The sequence below is a fragment of the Mchenga conophoros genome, linkage group LG13 (genome assembly GCF_057382185.1).
Source record: "Mchenga conophoros isolate Kocher_MC1m ecotype Shallow Benthic linkage group LG13, M_conophoros_male_GT1.1, whole genome shotgun sequence".
Taxonomy (NCBI): Eukaryota; Metazoa; Chordata; class Actinopteri; order Cichliformes; family Cichlidae; genus Mchenga; species Mchenga conophoros.
In genome coordinates, this window is record NC_140538.1 from 28,729,179 (window position 1) to 28,747,847 (window position 18,669).

The 18,669-nt window shown below is 39.9% G+C and overlaps 2 protein-coding genes across 3 annotated transcripts; both read right to left on the bottom strand.

Moving 5' to 3' along the window:
- Window positions 1-1,719: 1,719 nt before the first annotated feature.
- LOC146561497 (RING finger protein 122-like) lies at window positions 1,720-13,458 on the bottom strand. Its single transcript, XM_085297629.1, has 6 exons — window positions 12,491-13,458; window positions 8,551-8,707; window positions 7,360-7,402; window positions 7,194-7,235; window positions 5,228-5,310; window positions 1,720-4,361 (listed from the first exon to the last, which is right to left on the bottom strand). Exons 1-6 carry the CDS (start codon window positions 12,513-12,515, stop codon window positions 4,247-4,249), a joined length of 465 nt encoding a protein of 154 aa, XP_085153755.1. The 5' UTR covers window positions 12,516-13,458; the 3' UTR covers window positions 1,720-4,246.
- A 3,839-nt stretch (window positions 13,459-17,297) lies between these two features.
- LOC146561498 (uncharacterized) lies at window positions 17,298-18,669 on the bottom strand. 2 transcript variants are annotated; one of them, XM_085295849.1, is made up of 5 exons: window positions 18,424-18,669; window positions 18,253-18,338; window positions 17,921-18,175; window positions 17,713-17,805; window positions 17,298-17,591 (listed from the first exon to the last, which is right to left on the bottom strand). In XM_085295849.1, exons 3-5 carry the CDS (start codon window positions 18,143-18,145, stop codon window positions 17,418-17,420), a joined length of 492 nt encoding a protein of 163 aa, XP_085151975.1. In that variant the 5' UTR covers window positions 18,146-18,175; window positions 18,253-18,338; window positions 18,424-18,669; the 3' UTR covers window positions 17,298-17,417. The 2 variants fall into 2 exon arrangements, with proteins under 2 accessions (XP_085151975.1, XP_085151976.1); XM_085295850.1 differs by having other exon boundaries at window positions 18,253-18,669.

Below are 18,669 nucleotides of genomic sequence, written 5' to 3' on the forward strand. Positions count from 1 at the left end.
TTGTAGTGTGGTGTTTTGGGGACTCAAATGAAATTTCTGCCTTTTCAAGTGTCTGCAGGTAATCCGGTTAATCAGTGTCAACAATCAATAGTTAGCATCTTTGAAAACCTTTTCGTGACACAATTGATGTGTTCTTGCACAAATACCCTGATGTCATACCTGAGCAGGGAATTTCCAGACATTTGCTGACTCTGTGCAACAGCTTTCTTTTGTCTCTGCTTTTGTGTTGTGCATATTTATGCAGTAAGACGTGCATCTTTGTACCTGTACGGTCGCTTATTTGTCCCTGTAAAGACCCTGTAGTAGACCAGAAATTCTGTTTATGAGTTAAGAAGACTTAGATGTAAACATTATAAACTGGTCCACCCCAAGGATCGATCCCCCGGCACAAGCAGATTATAATGTATGCGGTGAAGAGCCAGGAGGACCTGTGATTTCTAACTCCTGGAAACCAAACAACCTCCGGCTAAGTGGATGGCACAACACAGAAGAACTACCTCGTTGGGTCAGGACTCCACAGTCTGTTACACCTACAGGCCAGTGGGCACTTGTTCACTTGTACACATCCTAGACAGGGAGGAACGCTGGTTTGAGCGGGACGTCAGTGAGACCATTTACATGAAAAAAGGAAACACACACTTCTGAACTGAGGAGGGCGCCCAAGTGTACATATGCAGCCATTTTCCAACTCTCTCTGTAAGGCACTCATGACGTTTGATCAATGGTCGTGACAGTTTTCATATTATTGATCATTAAACTGACCTCATGGCCCAATGCTAGTCAGTGGTGCTAGTTTCTGTTAGGTTGGGGTTGAGACAGGTTGATGAAGCTTGCAGTCAGAAGAAGTCACTTGGATGAGAGAGGAAATGTTTCTCCCTCTGAAAACATTACAGATGAACAGAATCGACTGTCTGAGAGTTCAGTATATCGTGACTTCCTGTAATAAATACAGGCAGAAATGGTGATATGAAATAATCAGATTGTTATTACAGGCACACCAGAACTTTGAAGCTGAATGCTGAGGTCAGTATGCTAGCAAACTAACAGTAATAATGCTAACATTACTAATGTTTCAAAAGTAATGTTTGCTATTTTAGTTTAGCATGTCAGTGGATTAGCAGGTACGCTGATGAAAATAGCCTGTAATTCTTTTGATATGTGGCTGCAAACCATTAAGGCTTCTTCAGTTTGCTGGATTAAACCAAAGAAGCCTCTTGGATGAAAGGTGAAACCAAAAAGAGGTCCAGCTGCTTTCATTTCAAGCATTTAAGTCTACCATGAACTTTATGACTGAGAACCTACACAGACATTTAGGCACAAACCATAAAATGTAACACAGATTAAATTTTTTGACTGAATGAAGGTGCTGGATAAACGTCAACAGATATGTGAATACTTTAATTTTAAAGTAATCTGGATCCCCACTGGGGACCAGTTATGGTTTTTACAGCATCCCATAGCGGTACAATAATTGTCTGGTTTCTTCAAAGCTCAAAGTGTTTGATGGAGAGACGAACCAACAGGCTGAGGTTGTCAACACCAAAGACACTGCTAAAAAGATAACAACAAACTGCATTTAAACTTACACAGAATTATTGGTGGGTACATTTATATAGCACCGATAAGGTGGCACCTCATTGGTTATAACACTGTGATTATTCTGTATGAGGACACATTGTAAAAGATCAGAGTTGCTAAAATATAGCGAGAGTACCAACAGGCTTTTCTTTCATATATTAAAATGACAACATAGAAATAAACAGTTTTAATTGTGTACATGTAACAAATCTAGACAAAAAAAAAAGACGTGGGTCCAGACAACCTTATCAAAAAGCTGATTGTACTGAATATATTTTAGAAGTCAGAAACTGTTATAGTTACAGTTTACACAGTACTTAACCTGTATAACATGGTGAACACAGAGAATTATAATTATGATGTACCTCACTTGTTCTCGGACAGGCTCTTTCATGTCACTGCAGTCCCTTCTTACTTTAGCAAGTGTAGCTCTTCACACATGGGGAGCTAAGATTGCCTTAAAGATGAATTAGTTCATGTTAGCACTCCTGCAAAAGTGCTGTGTCATCACAGACTCACAGTATATTTTACTGAAACCTTGTTATGATTTTTTTTTTTAAAGAAGAAGAAGAAGAAACAAATATCAAAATCAGGTATATTTTAGTGGGTGAGTCACTCGAGACATTTGGGACATGGCTACCTTCACTCAGCTTGGCAACCCAGTATAGTACAGAGCTGACTGAGAAATAGTAGATACACCTGAATAAATACACCTCTTCCTCTTGTTAGTTCAAAATAATCCCATTTCCTTAAGTTAAATCAGCCCCGTGGGTCATTTTGCACTTTCTTTACAGTCTCTGCATTCATCATCATCATCATCATCATCATCATCATCGTTGTCGTCTCATCACACAGAGACAAAGGAGGTTCAGATCTCTTCATAACATTGTCAAGAGACTGCACTTTTTTTCTCAGGCTCTATGAAAATGTAGCAAACGATCAAAGCAAATCATGTTCACAAGGAGCTGCATGTCATTTTTGGGTAAAGTAAAAGAACAAAAAAAACAAGCAGACTGGAGTTTGTCATACAAACATTTCTCAGAGGCAGAGCTGCTCTGAAGGCAGAAATAATCTCATTAGTTCAGTTATAGTAAAGCTATATTATCTGACCCCACTTGATCAACAACCTGAAGCAAAACTTGTGTCTATATTAAACTGGAGCCTTTTGAAGTCTGAAGTTTAGACTTATGTCTGACAAGTTTCACTTTCACTGTTCACATGTAGCACCGACTCTTCCACCATAACCAGCAAACTGAATTTCAAACACGAATCGTAACAACTTTGTCATCACAGGTTGATGAAGGGAAGCATGATTTGTGGTCTGAGTTATTGTTGTTTTTGTTGTTTGTTTGTTTTTTTGACAAAACTACATGGATGCTACATTTTTCACTTCAAATCCAGTTTCTTTTTCTCTTTTATATTACAAAGTCTCTTAAATACTTCATCTGTTTTTAGTGGGCTTTGCATTGTATGCATCTTGAAGGCACTTGTCCATTAGTTTACACATCTGGCTTGACTGTGTTAAAGCTACAGTGGACAAAATCGTTTTGGCAACAATGAAAAAAAAGAAAATCGATAACCTCCCAGCACGCTGTAATCCAGCAGTTGCAGAGGAAAGTGGACTGCTGCACTTTCTCTGGGTTTTGTTTTCAGGCTTTAAAAAGCTAGCTCATGATCGGCGAGGCAATCCACACAGACTGGAATAGCTGATCGCCAAGAGGTGAAATAATAATTCTGTGACCACACCATTAAAAAGTAGCTTTATTTAAATCTGACTCCAGATTATCCCACTGTGAAGTGCTGCACCTCTCCCTCCACGTCTGCTCCACTTGGATTGCTAACTCTTGGTGTGCCCATGCTCACTGAATCTCTTCCACCTCTGTTCAAAACAGTCAAACCTCACTTGATGCCAGCTGGGAAAAGAGGACAAACTTGAAGAGAGCCAAAACTGAAAAACTTAGTGCTACCTTCTGACCTCATATGCCTTTTTGGCCTTAAACAAGTCCTCCACTAGAAACTGCTTTCTGGTCTCTGGGCCATTCCCAGCTATGGTCGATAGTGATGATCATCGCTATCATGGTTGTGTTAGTTTGACTTTAAAAAAAGTCTGTTTTGTGTCTGCAAAGCTAGTCATGAGTGGGTGATCCAAACATACCCAGAGCACTTGGAGCTGTGCATGGCTGCACAAAGGGAGAATAACACCAAACTAAATTAATAGACTCTAAATTACAAGTGTACACCTTTTATCTAAAGAAATGAATTCCAAGCAGGAACATGCAGGACCTTCAGGTGGGAGAGAGAGGTTTGAGTTCTGTGAATTCAATGATGGGAAAGCCATATGAGATGGCTGGTTATTTTTGAACTTTCTCCTTTTTTCTGCCTTTGGTTGATTTCAACCTACTGCAACTCTATCATGAATGCCGTGTACATACAGATTAAATGTGGTTACCATTCCAATCTCTCACCTTATTCAGTTTGCCGGGAATGTTCTTTGGCTTTCCTTATTTACTCTCATATCTATATTTATTTTCACTTTCAGAAGAGCTCTGCCTCATAAATACTCACATTACTAAAAGTACTGTGTGTCAGATTGTGGAACAGGATTCTGTACAGTGACAGGTCAATTGACTGAAGAGCCGTGGAGTGCTGCTGGACGTACGCTCCACTCTCAGACCTCCAGGAGACTCTGAGGCACTGGTTGCTGGTGGTCAGGCTGGAGGCGACAAATGGGCTTGTTGCACATGGGGCACACGCTGCGAATCTCTAACCATTTTAGCAGACACCTGCATAAATGTGGATAGACATGAGGCAAAGACACAAAGTTGCAAAGTTATGTGAAAAGGTTCAGTTTTAACCACGTAGCATCCATCAGATCACCAGAGAAATACTTAAGGTTCCATTTTAGCAACATGTTAAACAAGCACAGTCCCAGAAGCAAGATCATGTTACCTTTTAACTCAGCTCCTTTACATGGATTTTGGCCTTTCAGCTTTCCTATTTTAAGATTTAAACCTGAATACACCAAGTAGGTGAAAAGTCTATATAAAAGGGTCAATATGAACTGAACCTACCCTGCCCCAAAAAAGATCCCTGGCGACCCAGTGATGGTTTAGTGGTTAAAAACACAACAAAAGAGAAATACAGGAACAGTGACAGCTCACACACTTTGTAAACAGCATGTACATTCCAGAAGCTGGTCTAAAACTGCTGCTGTTATTGTCACACCTAAGCTGCAGGGTAAATTCAAGGCTCAGTTACAAAGGTCCTCCTGTTCAAACATGCACGGTCAAGAGTTCTTAGAAATCTGGTAGTCATTTCCTGCGAGCGTTGCTGGGCATCTTTTTCCAAATTCTACGGCCTCGGTGACTGCGTCAGCTGCTAATTGAAGGCAGAGACCAGCAAGAAATTTGCACATGTCATTTCTCCAGCTGGTCGAGATCCTTGCACATTTCACTAAAACTTTTAAGCTTTAAAAAAGACGAATGGAGCCACGGTCAGGCAGTCAGCTTAGGTGCATGATTACAAGTTTGTGAAACCACTAAAACAAATGAAACATGTTTTGAGTTTGGAGTTTTCGTAACATGGAGTCAGTTGTTTGCTCTCATGAAGGTTTGATAATTACCATGGAATGATGTACTAAACAACTTACTTTTTGTGAAAAGCATGGGAACACGGGCACACTCCAAGCTCGTCCCTGCTGCGAAACTCTTCCAAGCACACCGCACATGTTTGCTGAAAAGGCCAAATGACGGTTTAATTCAAAATTCAAAACGACTACCTTTTTTTTTACACTTATTGTGTAACATCTGGGTGTGATTTCACAATAGAGACCATCTTTTCATTCGCTCATTGGTAGCTTAAAAGTTACATTAAGATATAGCAGTTACTATAATTTTTCAGAGATCTTCCTGAAGCTCCTGAAGCACACATTTATTGCTAGCAGTGAGTACCTCGCCTGTTTCTCTTGGGTGAATAACCACAATACCAATTTTGGCATTTAATCAGTTATTCGATTGCTTTACTTTTCCAAAATCTAGTTACGCTTATTATGATGTATCAAACTGCTAAAATAATGAATTATAAATACATAACATCTAGCACAAAGTGGTAGCTACAGTCATGAAGCCATGCCCGTGGAGCACCTGTAACAGCCATAACTTAAAGTAAAGTCTGCAGGACTTTATCAGTGGCTCCTACACAATGTGGCTTCAGTTCACTGAGTTTTGTGGGCATTTGTTTATGCACAAAGGTCCTGTCACAGCGTGTCAGCTGGGTTGAGGTCTGGACTTTGACTGGGTAACTTTGATTCTTTTCTTTTTTTACCCATGCGGGTTGTAGATTTGCATCTGTACCTGGGATCACTGACCTGTTTTATGACCCAGTTTGGGTCAAGCTTTATCTGTCAGACAGATGGCATATTTGACTCAGAATACTTTGGTATACAAAGGAGTTAATGGCTGACTCAGTGACTGCAAGGTGCCCAGGCCCTGTAGACTGACCAGATCACTAAAAGCCAAATGTGAGGCAAAAACTGTTTTTGTGTAGGAGAAAGCGGGATGACAACGCTGAAAAGTAGACTGAAATTTGTCACGTCGAACTTGAAAATAAAACTCCAATCAATTGTGCATGTTACCAGATTGTAAATTACTATGTATGGGCCAACTATGCACCTGTTTTATTTCACTGCTATTTCAGCAGTTTGTATGTTTCACTTTTGATTAATCTAAATCTAGATGCCAAATCCATAGATTGGCATACTTTTTTCAGCCATATCTGACAATTTTTGCCATTTTTATCCAATTATGACCCCAAAAATCATTGTGTTAGTTCACACCATAGTTCCCTCCTGTGGGAAAACGAAAAATAACTCTAGCAAAGAAGACAAAAATTCTTTCTAAGAACATACTGCCACTTCATTTTTGTTGTAGAAGTTTGCATCATATTCAACAAAATCTGCTAGTTACATCTGATGACTTGTAATATTTGCTGAAGAGTATGGCATCGGACAGGTGACTATCTGACTATCATAAAAAACCTTCCCTTCATATATACTGGGTAAATGCTAGACTTTAGAGTCTATTTAAAATGTGGCTGTTATTTACTGTCATAATTTCAATGAAGCAGTACAGGTGTACTTAGTTTTTCACAGGACTGCCTAGATTACTCTGAGTGAAAACTTTCACATGACTGTAATTGCTGTAGCTAGCTAAACCTCAAAACCAGCAGCTAATGGTTAAAAAAGTAGTTCTAAAAGTAACTGGCAGGTTTTACATAATGTATAATGCTTTTACATGGTCTCCTCTTATTTGACCTTTAAAAATATGATGGCATTTTGTCATAAGAGTCAAAGGAGTAGGATGAAGTTTACACTTATCTGATCCTATCCTATATTTACGCTGCAGTCACACCAAACAATGGTTCCCTATTTCTTTGGTTGAATTATAGATTTACTACAGCTCAGCAGTAAATTAGGCTTCCATTTAATCCCTTTATTTAGTTTTGCTTTTCACAGTTTAAATCACTTAACAAAAAGGATGTATAACAAATATCTTTTAAATAGTTAACACTGGCTCTGGTTCCTGTTCATCTCAGCCCAGTTTGCCCCTTTAACTTACACCAAGTAGGCTCAGTTTCTTCTCCGCTCCTTTTAAAACAACCTGTTGAGAAGAAGGGATTTGTGTAAAATATATACATATAAATGGCAGTTCTCTAGAAAAAGCGCAAGTGTAACTGGATTACAATTTGGCACTTGTCATATTGGTCACAATATCAATATATTACCTCGTTGTAGCCGTACTGCCCTCTAGCACCTCGTCGCCTCAGTCTGTGAAGCACAAATAAGAAACATATTATTATTTAGATACATGAAAGCTCTAAACTATGTCTGATGCTTCCACATCTGTCTTCACCATTACAAGTCTTGTCATGCTGTAGGAATCAGCTGGGATAGTACTTTGAGCAGGCCTGGAATTCACACAACGTGAAATTCATGTATCAGCCTGTCCATCCACTCTTGTACTGAGCAGAACTGTAACTCTGTCAGGAATGTGCGCTTGTAGGAAAAAAATCTGGCTGAAATTCAGTTTTACTGCACTGATCACAAGCTGTGTAAAGCATAAATAGATTAGCATTATTTTGGGTTTGGGGAACAAGCAAATAGCTAGTTCACCAATCCCTTACTAAATTTGAAGGATAAGTAAAAGCACCTTTGTCTCCAGGGTATCTTCGCTACACCTTTGCTAGTGAAACCACAATATGACTGATGAAACATGACTTCATCAATCCATTTACACTGACTTTTTCCAGGAATGCTAGTGCTTGAAAGCAGCACCCTGTCCTAAACCTGTTCTGTCAGCACTTCATTTTGTCAAACAACAATGTTCCATGTATTTCCACATAATGCAATGACAGCGGAAAATACTATCTCCTAATGTTCAGAGTCAGCCATTAAGATCTGCTCATGTGAACCCACCCCATAATATAATTTAGCTTGTTTCAGCTGGACTGATAGTTTCATGTGACTCATTTCAACTCCCATATGAATGCCAAATGATAAAAGATGATACGAAGAAATGAGTCTGGCTGTGGATGAAACACAGTTGCAAGAAACTGAGAAATAAGATGTTTTGTTTTGTAACACACTCCAATATAGGTAAAAAAAAAAATCCTGTATAAGTGAATGGAGGATTAAATATGTCTTGGAACTATTTTTGATTCTTTTGTTATTTGTATTTGTAAGTTAGGTGTACAATTCTGTCTACTTAACAACAGATTTTATGATGTTTATTAAAAGAGAAAGACCCATTTACTATTTGGAATTAGAGACCAATTCCGCTGAGAGTCTGACAGACTTAGAATGAATTAATGCACATGACTAAATGGTGACTAGTTCATAGAAACACACAAATATAAGAGTTTTGTAGAGCTATCTGATGCAGGAGCTCTAAAGCTGCACTGCCTTTTGTCCTGTACCTGAACAGGTAGCAGCAGAAGATGAGGCTGAGCATGAGGATGAAGAGGCCGATGCCCAGGATGATTATGTAGACGTTGAGCGGCAGTTCGTGCAATGTTTCTGATGTCATCTTGCAGTAAGGATCAGAGTTCTGCAGTCCGAGGTTACATAGACACCCTAAGAGAATAGGATACACACAGAGGAAAAAGACTGCACCCAGTGTATAAACTACCTCAACCTGTATTAAAACAGCTAGAGCAACACAGTTTGGCTCACAAGAAAACTACTTCCATAACTACTTGCACGTTAGTGTAAACCAGTCCCACCACAATAGCTTAACACAGCTGATTTTTTATACTAAGGAAATTTGCTTTAATGACATAATAAACATTTTAGTTGTTCAGATTTATGAAAAGGTATTTTGAGCTATATAATAAATACCTATAGCAGCAATCATTTATGAATAGTTTCAAATTAAAATACAGTTAATTATTAAACTGGATCATTTTATAATATCAGTGTATAATATTTCCATAATACGTTGGTAGTGGCCTGTATGTAAGGCTCACTGTTCATATATCTTGACACAAAGAACAAGCCACTCATGAATATAGTGTTGGTGATAATGCAAATACGGATTCATGGTTTCTCATGCCTGATTGTATGGCAACACAATAAACAAAGCTATTAGTCAGCTAATTCAGCTGTGGAATTAAAATGCCAACAGAAATCATTAGGAAAGAAAGAAAGCATGCTTGCTTTTTCTGCACAGAATATTTATGACCTAAATAGTTTGCAAAATTCATAAAGATGTGGGAAAGCTTCTATTTAATTTTATTCTGAACAATTTATGTCCTTTGTCTGTAGTTCTGAAATGACCCTAATAGCCCAATATGTTATAGAGACATATATATATGTGCACAAAAGGAAAGGAAAAGCTAATATACACAATTGTTTTTTAATTTTTTTAAACAATTTTTTGCAATGCTTCATAACTATACTGTTTAACAGGTTCTTTTTGTTCTCTTCAGACTTGTCACTAGAAAACTCTGATGAACCAGATGTACCCTACTTGCCCGGCATCAAGTGGCAGATAAATTTATCCCTTTGCTAGGAAGCTAATGCCCATTTACCTAGCTGTAATGTTCGAACTTTTATTTTGAAATCACCGGATGTAGATAGGTACGCCGGCTGTGTGTTCATGTGCTAGCTTAGCAGTTTACAGTTGCGTGGATGCTTGTTCTATATATACGGAATAAAAGAATCAGTATGAAGACTCCGAGGCGATTTCTTCATAAGCAGTGAAGACACAACACTAGCTATTATCTTCATATCAAAACGTTGCCATTAGCTACTTAGCTAAAGGCTATGTAGCCTTAGCTAAAGGCTATGTAGCCATTAGCTTGACCAGAGTAGTAGCTAAGAGCTAAGGACTGATCAACGTGTAACATTTAGCAGCTACAACCAGAACTTTCCTCGGCAGTTGTTGGACAACAAGTAGCCTAGAGTTGTTATCAGTTGTTAATGTTGCCTGCATTAGCAAACATTTTAGCCTTTAAAACCAGGCTGTTAAACTTGTTTCAAAAAATATACTAGTCTGGACTTCCCATGTGTGTCACGTTGCTATTTTAGATCAAGGGAATGAAGGTCAACAACATAAGTTTAACACCTGTGTGTATAAACACATTTTTATGTGAGTATTAGACCACCCAGCTCCACCAGAGGTTTCGGTTGGGCTCACTAAAAAGAGCCGGCTCTTTCGGCTCCGAACCGGCTCTTCAGGTTGTTTTGTTGCTTTAATTAATTTATTATTAACAATAATATAAAATTATGCACAAAAGGAATTACTAATGTACAAAAAAAAGTGGTTTTATTTATATATGTTTATATATAAATATATGCGGTGGCCCCTAGAGACAAAACACGTACAAACTCCAAAACACATTTCTAGCATGAACTGAACTTCCAAAACAGAGCTACCTAGATCACTTAAATTACACAATTGAAAGCATGAAAGCATATGTGTGTTGTTTATGTATTTATACACAAGCATTCATATATAGTCAAATAATTTTTAAAAAAAAATGTTAATTTACCTGTTATTACCACACACCAAATCCGGTGGTTGGTACTTGCTGGCTTGTGTAGCCACTAGGTAACAAAAGCTCAACACTGCCCCTAACATCCTGGAGCACTTCTGTTGTCTTTTGTACGTGTTTTGAGTTTTTATGTGCTTCTGAGTTTTTACATGCTTTGGAGTTTGTACGTGTTTCAGAGTTCGTATGTGATTTGAAGTTTGTATGTGCTTTGTCTCTAGGGGCCACCGTAAATATACTTTTATTTATTCACTCCACATAAAATGTAATAAATAAATCATATAATACAAAAATAAACTATTCACATTTCAACTTTTAACTATTTAAATTTTCAGCTTTTTCCTTTTACAAATTTAAAGTGAAACAACACAAAACACTGCAAACCATAACACAATTAAATATAAATTATAATATGAAAATAAAAAGAACATGTATATTCTCTGTCATATGGACCTGCATGAATAAACTTTCTGAATCCTTTGTCCCTGGCTCTTTCTGTCTTTCCCTCCCGCTCTGTTCCTGTGCTACTGAGCATAACTACCGCCCCTCCCCCCCTCTGCCCAGCATAAAGCACAAGGCTCGCATGTTGAGTGAAGCGGGAAAAAAGTGCGAGAGAGGGTGAGAGAGAAAAAACAAAACAACAAAAAACCCACGGCTAGCGATAAGGAGCCGGCTCGCGTCGTTCATGTCAAACACCCGGCTCTAAGAGCCATTTCGTTCGCGACCGACCCATCACTACTCCACAGTGGATGTAGGGTTGGGTTTTAGGGGGTGCACTCTTGTGTCTGTGCAGTCTGTAAAGCCTGGCACACGAGCTGCACACGACATCTGTGTAGCCTCTTGTCTCAAATTGCAAACTGCTTACCCTGTTAGCATTCTTAGAGTGTTTGAATTCAGGGGAAAGTTGTGGGAAAGTATTGTGGGATTTTGGGGTCAGATTTTTGTTTCTGGTGATGTTTGCTATCCTCATGATGAAGACAGAGAAAACAAGCAGCTTTCCACACCCTAAAATAGACCGACTTTAATATGAACTTTTATATCTCTCCTTGCATCACAAAGGAATGTGTTCTACTTGCTTTTTGGCCCAACACCCCTTAGTTTAGCTTGGGGAGAAACAAGTTCTTAGCCTGAGGGGTTTGAGCAAGGCACTTTTCATTCCATGCAACAAACGTCAGGTTTAAACCACAGTAATTAATGTTTTCACAAGACTAAAGTGCAAGAAGTTAAGCTACAGTGGAGGAAGTCTGGTTCAGAAGTCACTCTCTAATGGACAAGGGTCACTGCAGCAGGTGACAGTCTCAGGGGGTTTTAGGAGGAGGGTTAAGGAGGACGTCTGGACGAAGGAGGTAATCTTAGCACGATGCTAGTAAATCATTGATAGTGGAGCACTAAAGGCTAGGCTACTGTGCACATGCATTAGTTGGGGATAGGCTTATATCATTGTTAAACATGACTAGTTTTATTTTGATGTGTTTTGGATGGAAAATTTGTAGAAATGTGTAGCATAAAAATCTTTAAGATGATTAAGTAGGAAAAACTTTTTTGCAGTCATTTTTTTAAAATTATAAAAATAGTAAAACATGTTGTGGCCTAGTTGTTACTGTTGTCATAACTTCATGACATCAGGATAGGGTTGGGTCAGCTCTTCACTAATCTAGTGACTGGAAAGTCCTTCCTCACCTCATAGTAACAATTATATATAAACATGTCTTACCTACAAACAGCTTAATAATGTATAAATCAGTTGCTAGAAAACACCAGTAGCATTATCCAATCAAAATCAGTTGACTATGTATAAGGAAATCGTGGTGGAACAGCTTAATATAACTCTTTTAGGAGGGCAAACTGGCTCCAGGTCACTTACCGTTACACCAGTGGACAGGATGCATCAAATGTTCATATAGCAAACCCAGTAAGCCGTTCCAGTATCACAAACTATGATTTGCACAACTTTTCTGGGATTGTTTCCAGCACTGAAAATGATGTCCGCCTCCAGGTTCCTCTTATACCTGTGTTAAATCCTTGTGGTCTAGAGTCAGTACACCTGATCAGAGACACCTAGGACCTTGAACACAATGTTTCAGTCTGCTGGGATGATTTTACCCCATGAATGTCATAAAAAACATCCACTTATGTGAGATTTTGACTCCCAGACGGCTGCGAATGTATCAGAGGTAGAAACTAAAGTGCTCCTTTGTGCATTCCCCACAAATGACAAAGAATCCGAGTTGTGCTGATGAGAAGACACCAATGTCACTGACAAGACAAGGAAATGTATTCCAAATCCCATACAGCACTTTTGTTATGAGCCTCTGGCTTTGTTTCCCCCTTCAAAACACTGTGACAAGGCTGTCCTTCCCTTCCTCTTCTTCTGTTCTCTTTTCCCTTTCTTCTCACTCCTCTGTCCGCTCCTTTTAGATCTCCACGCCGCTTTCGTCCTCTCTGGCTGTGAAAACCTGCCGTTGCCAATTATGGAGAGACAAAGGGAGGGACGTGGACGGGTTCTCCCGGCAGCACAGCCAGCCAAGCAGGCAGGCAGCCTCTCAGTGTTCCCGTGGAAAGCAGCAACTCATCTCTTCCCCCGGCTTCCTGCTGTGAACACAGAACACGGGGAGGTATGTCAATGCAGGAAGACAATGCAGCCAATGGTAACTCAAACCTAGGGTCTCCTCTCTCCGCCTGTGGTTTCTTTTTTTTCTCTTTTCTTCTCACATTCACTCTCCTTCCTCGTCTCTCTTCCCCACGTTCTCTGTCTAAAGGTCTCAGTTTGTAAACAGATCCCTGCTCATGTGATTTGCTGTCTGCATCATAGCTCTGCTTTCACCGCCCCCTCCTTCCTCCCTCCTTCCCAGCTCGCCTGCGTGCCCTCCTTTTACCCCTCTGGGTTTTCCTTCCACCCACTCTCTCCCCCACCCCATCCCCACCTTCCTATGCAGCTGCAAGCTATTATTGAAGTAGCTGCAGAGCAGATGGCAGACAGGCAGATGAGGGGAAAGTCAGCGATATGACAGTTGAAAGATAGTTTGATTAATTAGATGCAGTGTTTTCCACTGATAAACAGCAACTCGCTTTGTTTATGCAAAACTCGTAACCCGAACCAAAGGGGAATTTTGAATCCCTCAAAACTTCCATAAGCCAACTTCCAACTGAACTAAAAATGTAACTGCCTCTGGGCCCTTGCCCATGTATAAAAATAGCTTCAATAAGCTCAATAATCGTAAAGATAAGTGTCAATTGCAGGCGATAAGACAGGAAGAGAGATGTTAGCAGATAGCTAATCATGATAGGTAAACATGGAAGGAATATGACACAGAAAGACAGAAGGTTCAGTACAGCTGTTATTGACAGACAGATGGATGGGTGTGTCACTGTGTTTGCTGGTTGTTGCTTTCACCTTTCCAGTGCTTTCACCTGTACAAATGAACCTAGCCAAAGGTAAACAGTCCAGAAAAACCACTGTAAATGCAGCCTGAGGTTATGGGCCAGGAAAAAAAAGGAAGAAATGTAGAGCTCTGCTAAGTGAGGATTAACGGGTTCAATGAGTTTCTACCCTCAGACCTGCTTTTATAGAAGAAAAATTACAACCCGCCTTATGACTTCAGCTTTTGGCCAGTAAATACTTTTGTTCAGGAGTGAATAATAAATGTTTCATCTCACGAAGAATCACATTAAAAAGAAAAAAGTTATTTAAGTAGCTATAAAAAAAACTGGTTATGGGACTTCTGTGATTTCTTAACGGTACAACGTGTAAAATCTAACCACTAGATGTCAGTACATGGCAGATTACGGTTAACTGAATGCTTTTTTCTTACTCCTCCCAATTTAAGTGCATAATCCTGTCTATGGTGGCCACTGTAGGACAAACAACTCGGCCAACAGTACAATTGTAGCGAGTGTTTGCTGTCAGTTAGCTGTTTATGCCACATCTATTTCTCCGAAGGAGGCTGTAAAACTTTCCGAAAAGACTCCGATATGCCTTGATTGTCATGGTTCCCTGTGTCTCCCCAGCGATCTCGGTGTTGCTGTTGTTGCTTTCTCTCTCTGGCCTTTCTCTCTCGCTCGCCTCTGCTGGGGTTCCCACCTCTGGCCCATGCCCTTGCAAGTAATCACGCACCTGCAGCTCATTGTCCTGAACTTCAGCCACTATTTAGGCGACAGCTCAGCGTTTCTCATCACTGGATCGTTGTACGACACTCACCAATGTAGCCCCGACTCTTTCCTGTGTATCGTCGTTTCTCGTGTTTCCCTGGCTTCTAATTGTCTTCCCCTGTACATAGATCTTCTTGGACCCATCCCCGTTTCCACCCCTGGAGTTGCAATCTTGATTGTTTTGGTGAGTGGTGTGTGTGGCCAAAGAAGTGTGTGGCTTTCCCCCTCCTTCCCTGGATTCCCTGGAGCCCTATTCCCCACGCACTTTGTATATAGCACTCGGTGATCGTGTAAATAAACTGTTTATTCTCAACATCAACAGAGTCCTGCGCCTGAGTTCACTCGTTCGTTGTGACATCAATGAATCAGTGAAGCTCACGTGTCCGTTTCAGCGATACCAAGGTGAGTTATGGAGAATATTCCAGAATATTCTGTCAGTAAGCGCTGCTGTTAGCTGCTGTTAGCTGCTGTTAGCCAATGTAAGAAACTTGAAACTGTCTTGTTGATCTAACATCAATGGACTCGGCCACTTAGTGAATAAACTCTTACACGATCTGATAATCAAACTGTTTATCATCTGACAAAGTAATTGCGACAGTATTGAGAATAACCAAACATATTCATTCACGATTTCAACTTCAGTTAAGGAGATGACGCTTGAGTTGAGGAGGAATAATGAGAAGGACGATGAAAATATACACATAAAAATATTAAATGGTCACATATAGTTTGAAAGAAGTATTTGTGGTCTTTAAATTAAAAGTAACTTTTAAGACATACTACATGTGTTACTGGTCTCAAGCCACAGACAAAAAAACACAACTGGGCATAACAGCAATATCCACCTCAGTCACTGTATACATGAAGTCAGCATAACATGCAAACCAGTGCCTGCCCCCATGTATTTTTAATGGTTTCATTCTAAGTTTATGACAATGCATGAATTTGATGGATGATGTAATTAAACACTAATCAGTGTATATTTATGAGTACAACATTCCTTTTTTTCTTTACATAACCTGAAAAAATTACTTATTGTACCTTTTAAGCTGAGTGAGTCTAGCAAAATCAATTTCCTGCTCAGTTGATGTGTGATATAAGTGCTATAATATAAAATTAAAATGGAAATAGAATGAGGTAAAAGTGATTTTTTTGTTTTTGTATGTCAGAAATATTTATAACTGAGAAAAATATCCAGTTAACATTAAAAGAAACAATAATGTAAAGTATACGTATTCCATGTTCAGTCTGTGCGGCTGCTTCGGAGAATCCAATGGTCCATCTAGTGGTTGTTGTGCAGAAGTGCAGCACGGGCTCAGTGCAGCTCCTGAAAGTAGAATTGAGTTCACAGAAAACCCATTCACATTAAACTCGAGACTCTAATAATTATCCAGACACAAAGCCATCTCAGTCCTTTAAGTAGGACTCAAACTCCTTTAGCATTGTCCCAGGAAGTCCCACACAGTTTGCCATCTGATCTGTTATTGCTTTGTGGTCGATGGTCTCAGTTGCAGAACTAAGATCCTGTGATACTAAAATCTGCCATTCACTATGTTTAGGTTAAACGTGGTTAAACTGCTAATTGTAAGACATCAAAGCAGTTGTTTAATTCCAAAAAGCTGCTCAGTTGATTAAAAACAGCAACTTGTCCCTTGGCTTTAAATAAAATGTAACAGGGGCCAAAAGAAAACAAAATTATTATAATTATTCTGTCAACTGTTCAGTGGCAAGGTGTGTTTCTAATTCCTGTATTACACAATGCATCCTGATTATACATTGATCAGTCATAACATTATGATCACCTGCCTAAAACTGTGTTGTGTTGCTAACAAAGACCTTGTGCTGGCACCAAGATGTTAGCAACAGATTCTTTAAGTCTTGTAACTTGTGAGGCGGGGCCTCCATGCATCTGACTTGTTTGCCCGGTACACAGATGCTCGATTGGATTGAGACCTGGAGGATTTGGAGGCCAAGTCAACACCTCAAACTCGTTGTTGTGCTCCTCAAACCGTTCCTGAAGCATTTTTGCTTACTACCAGTTTTGCCTTACTTGTCTGTGGCTATGCAGCCCCATTCACAGCAAACCGATACACTGTGTATTGTGACATCTTCCTATCAGAACCAGCATTAACTTTTTGTGCAGTTTGAGCCACAGTAGCTTGTCTGCTGGATTGGACCACCAGCCTTCACTCACCATGTGTATCAGTGTCTTGGCCCATGATCATTGGTTCACCACTGTTACCTCCTTGGATCACTTTTGATAGATACTGACCACTGCAGACCAGGAACACCCCACAAGAACTGGAGATCTGGAGATGCCCAAAGCTGACCCAGCCATCCAGCCATCACATTTTGGACCTTGTGCTTTTTACTGACTCTAGCACAGCAACTTTGAGGAAAAAATGGCCACTTGCTCTCTAATATATCCCACTCAGGTTCCATGATCACTGTGCATGTTGGTTGTGTTATTGTTTCCCATCTTTTAAGCTCCTGTTTTCTCTGGTTTTAATCATGTAACACATGTAATGCAGAAATAATGGGTCCAGCTCTACAGCAGCATTTACATTTATTATTATACTGAAGTTGTGTTATTGTTGCTTTTGTGTTGATCTGTATATGTAACAGCATGCAGAGGTCACAGGTCACCGAGAGCAGAGCACGGTGCCGGCTGCTGATATCTTCACTGTGGGGCACCTCCGTCTTCCACGAGGTGAAAAGATAAAGCGGAGGTGGTGAAGGGCACTGTTTAACAAATCTCTGAGCCTCAAGGCACTGGAGAAGTCCGGCAAGACCACACAGGCTTTTCTCTTAAATATCTGCACGGTCATAATACAGAGCATACATGTTAAAACAATAGAAACAGTATTTAAAACTTTCAGTGCTGTGTACATATGTATTTCTCTGAATCAGTGCTTTTAAATGCTGGAGAGTAAGCACCTTTACATCAATGGTGGTCGGAGGGAGGAGGCTGAGCAGCAGGTCTCTTTCATACCAAGATCGTGGGAGGTTATCAATTTCAATAGACACAGTCTGACGAGAGAAAAACAAAAGATTTCATAAAATTATCAAAACATCCATCATCAGCCATAAAAAACAAACCTTTAGATTTTTTTTCTTTTTTGTGGGAGTCCAAATGTTTCATTACCTGTCTGTAAGCTGGAAACAGTGGTTCCCACAGAATGGGACGTCTGTGCAGTGGGCGGTAACTACAGCTGCCTGGTGGTGCTCGATGGGGACGTTCGGATCTTTTATCCTTGGGGCCCTCTCTGACCTCCCTGATGCCTACTTGAGCTACGAAGAAGACTTTGGTGCTGCTCTTCATTTCCCTCAAAGCCACGGCAGCTTCATCGGCACTGCGGTAATGCACCATCCCGTATCTGTGATTGTTTTTCACAATCGTCTGAAGTACGAGAGGAAAATCGTGAAGCAAATGAAAGTGAATTTTGCATTTCTAAAGCACGTTTGTAAGACAGTTACCTGAACAGAGATGACACATCCAAAAACATGCTGAGCAGATCCTTGGCAGTAACAGCTTGGTCAGAATTCAGATAGACTTTCATTTTCTGTCAGAGTAAAGCACAGAGTCAGACAGCAAAGCACAGAGCTGACGTCCTGTTATGATCCTCAGAAAGCAGAAGGGAAACGTACGTCGGTCCACTCAACATTTCTCCAGTCTGAAGGAACCGTCTGTTTGGAAACCTCACTGGGTGCATAGCAGTTTTCATATCTGATGGCGTCCATTGCAATTATGCATCAAAACTTAACTGTAATTTCAGAATACAGCTTTTGAGTGCAGATTTGGTCACATGTCAACTGAAGAAAAACAAAAACAAATTTGTAAAATAAGCAGAGTTGTAACCAAGTGTAGGCCTGTGACAGAAATCCTAAAAGTAA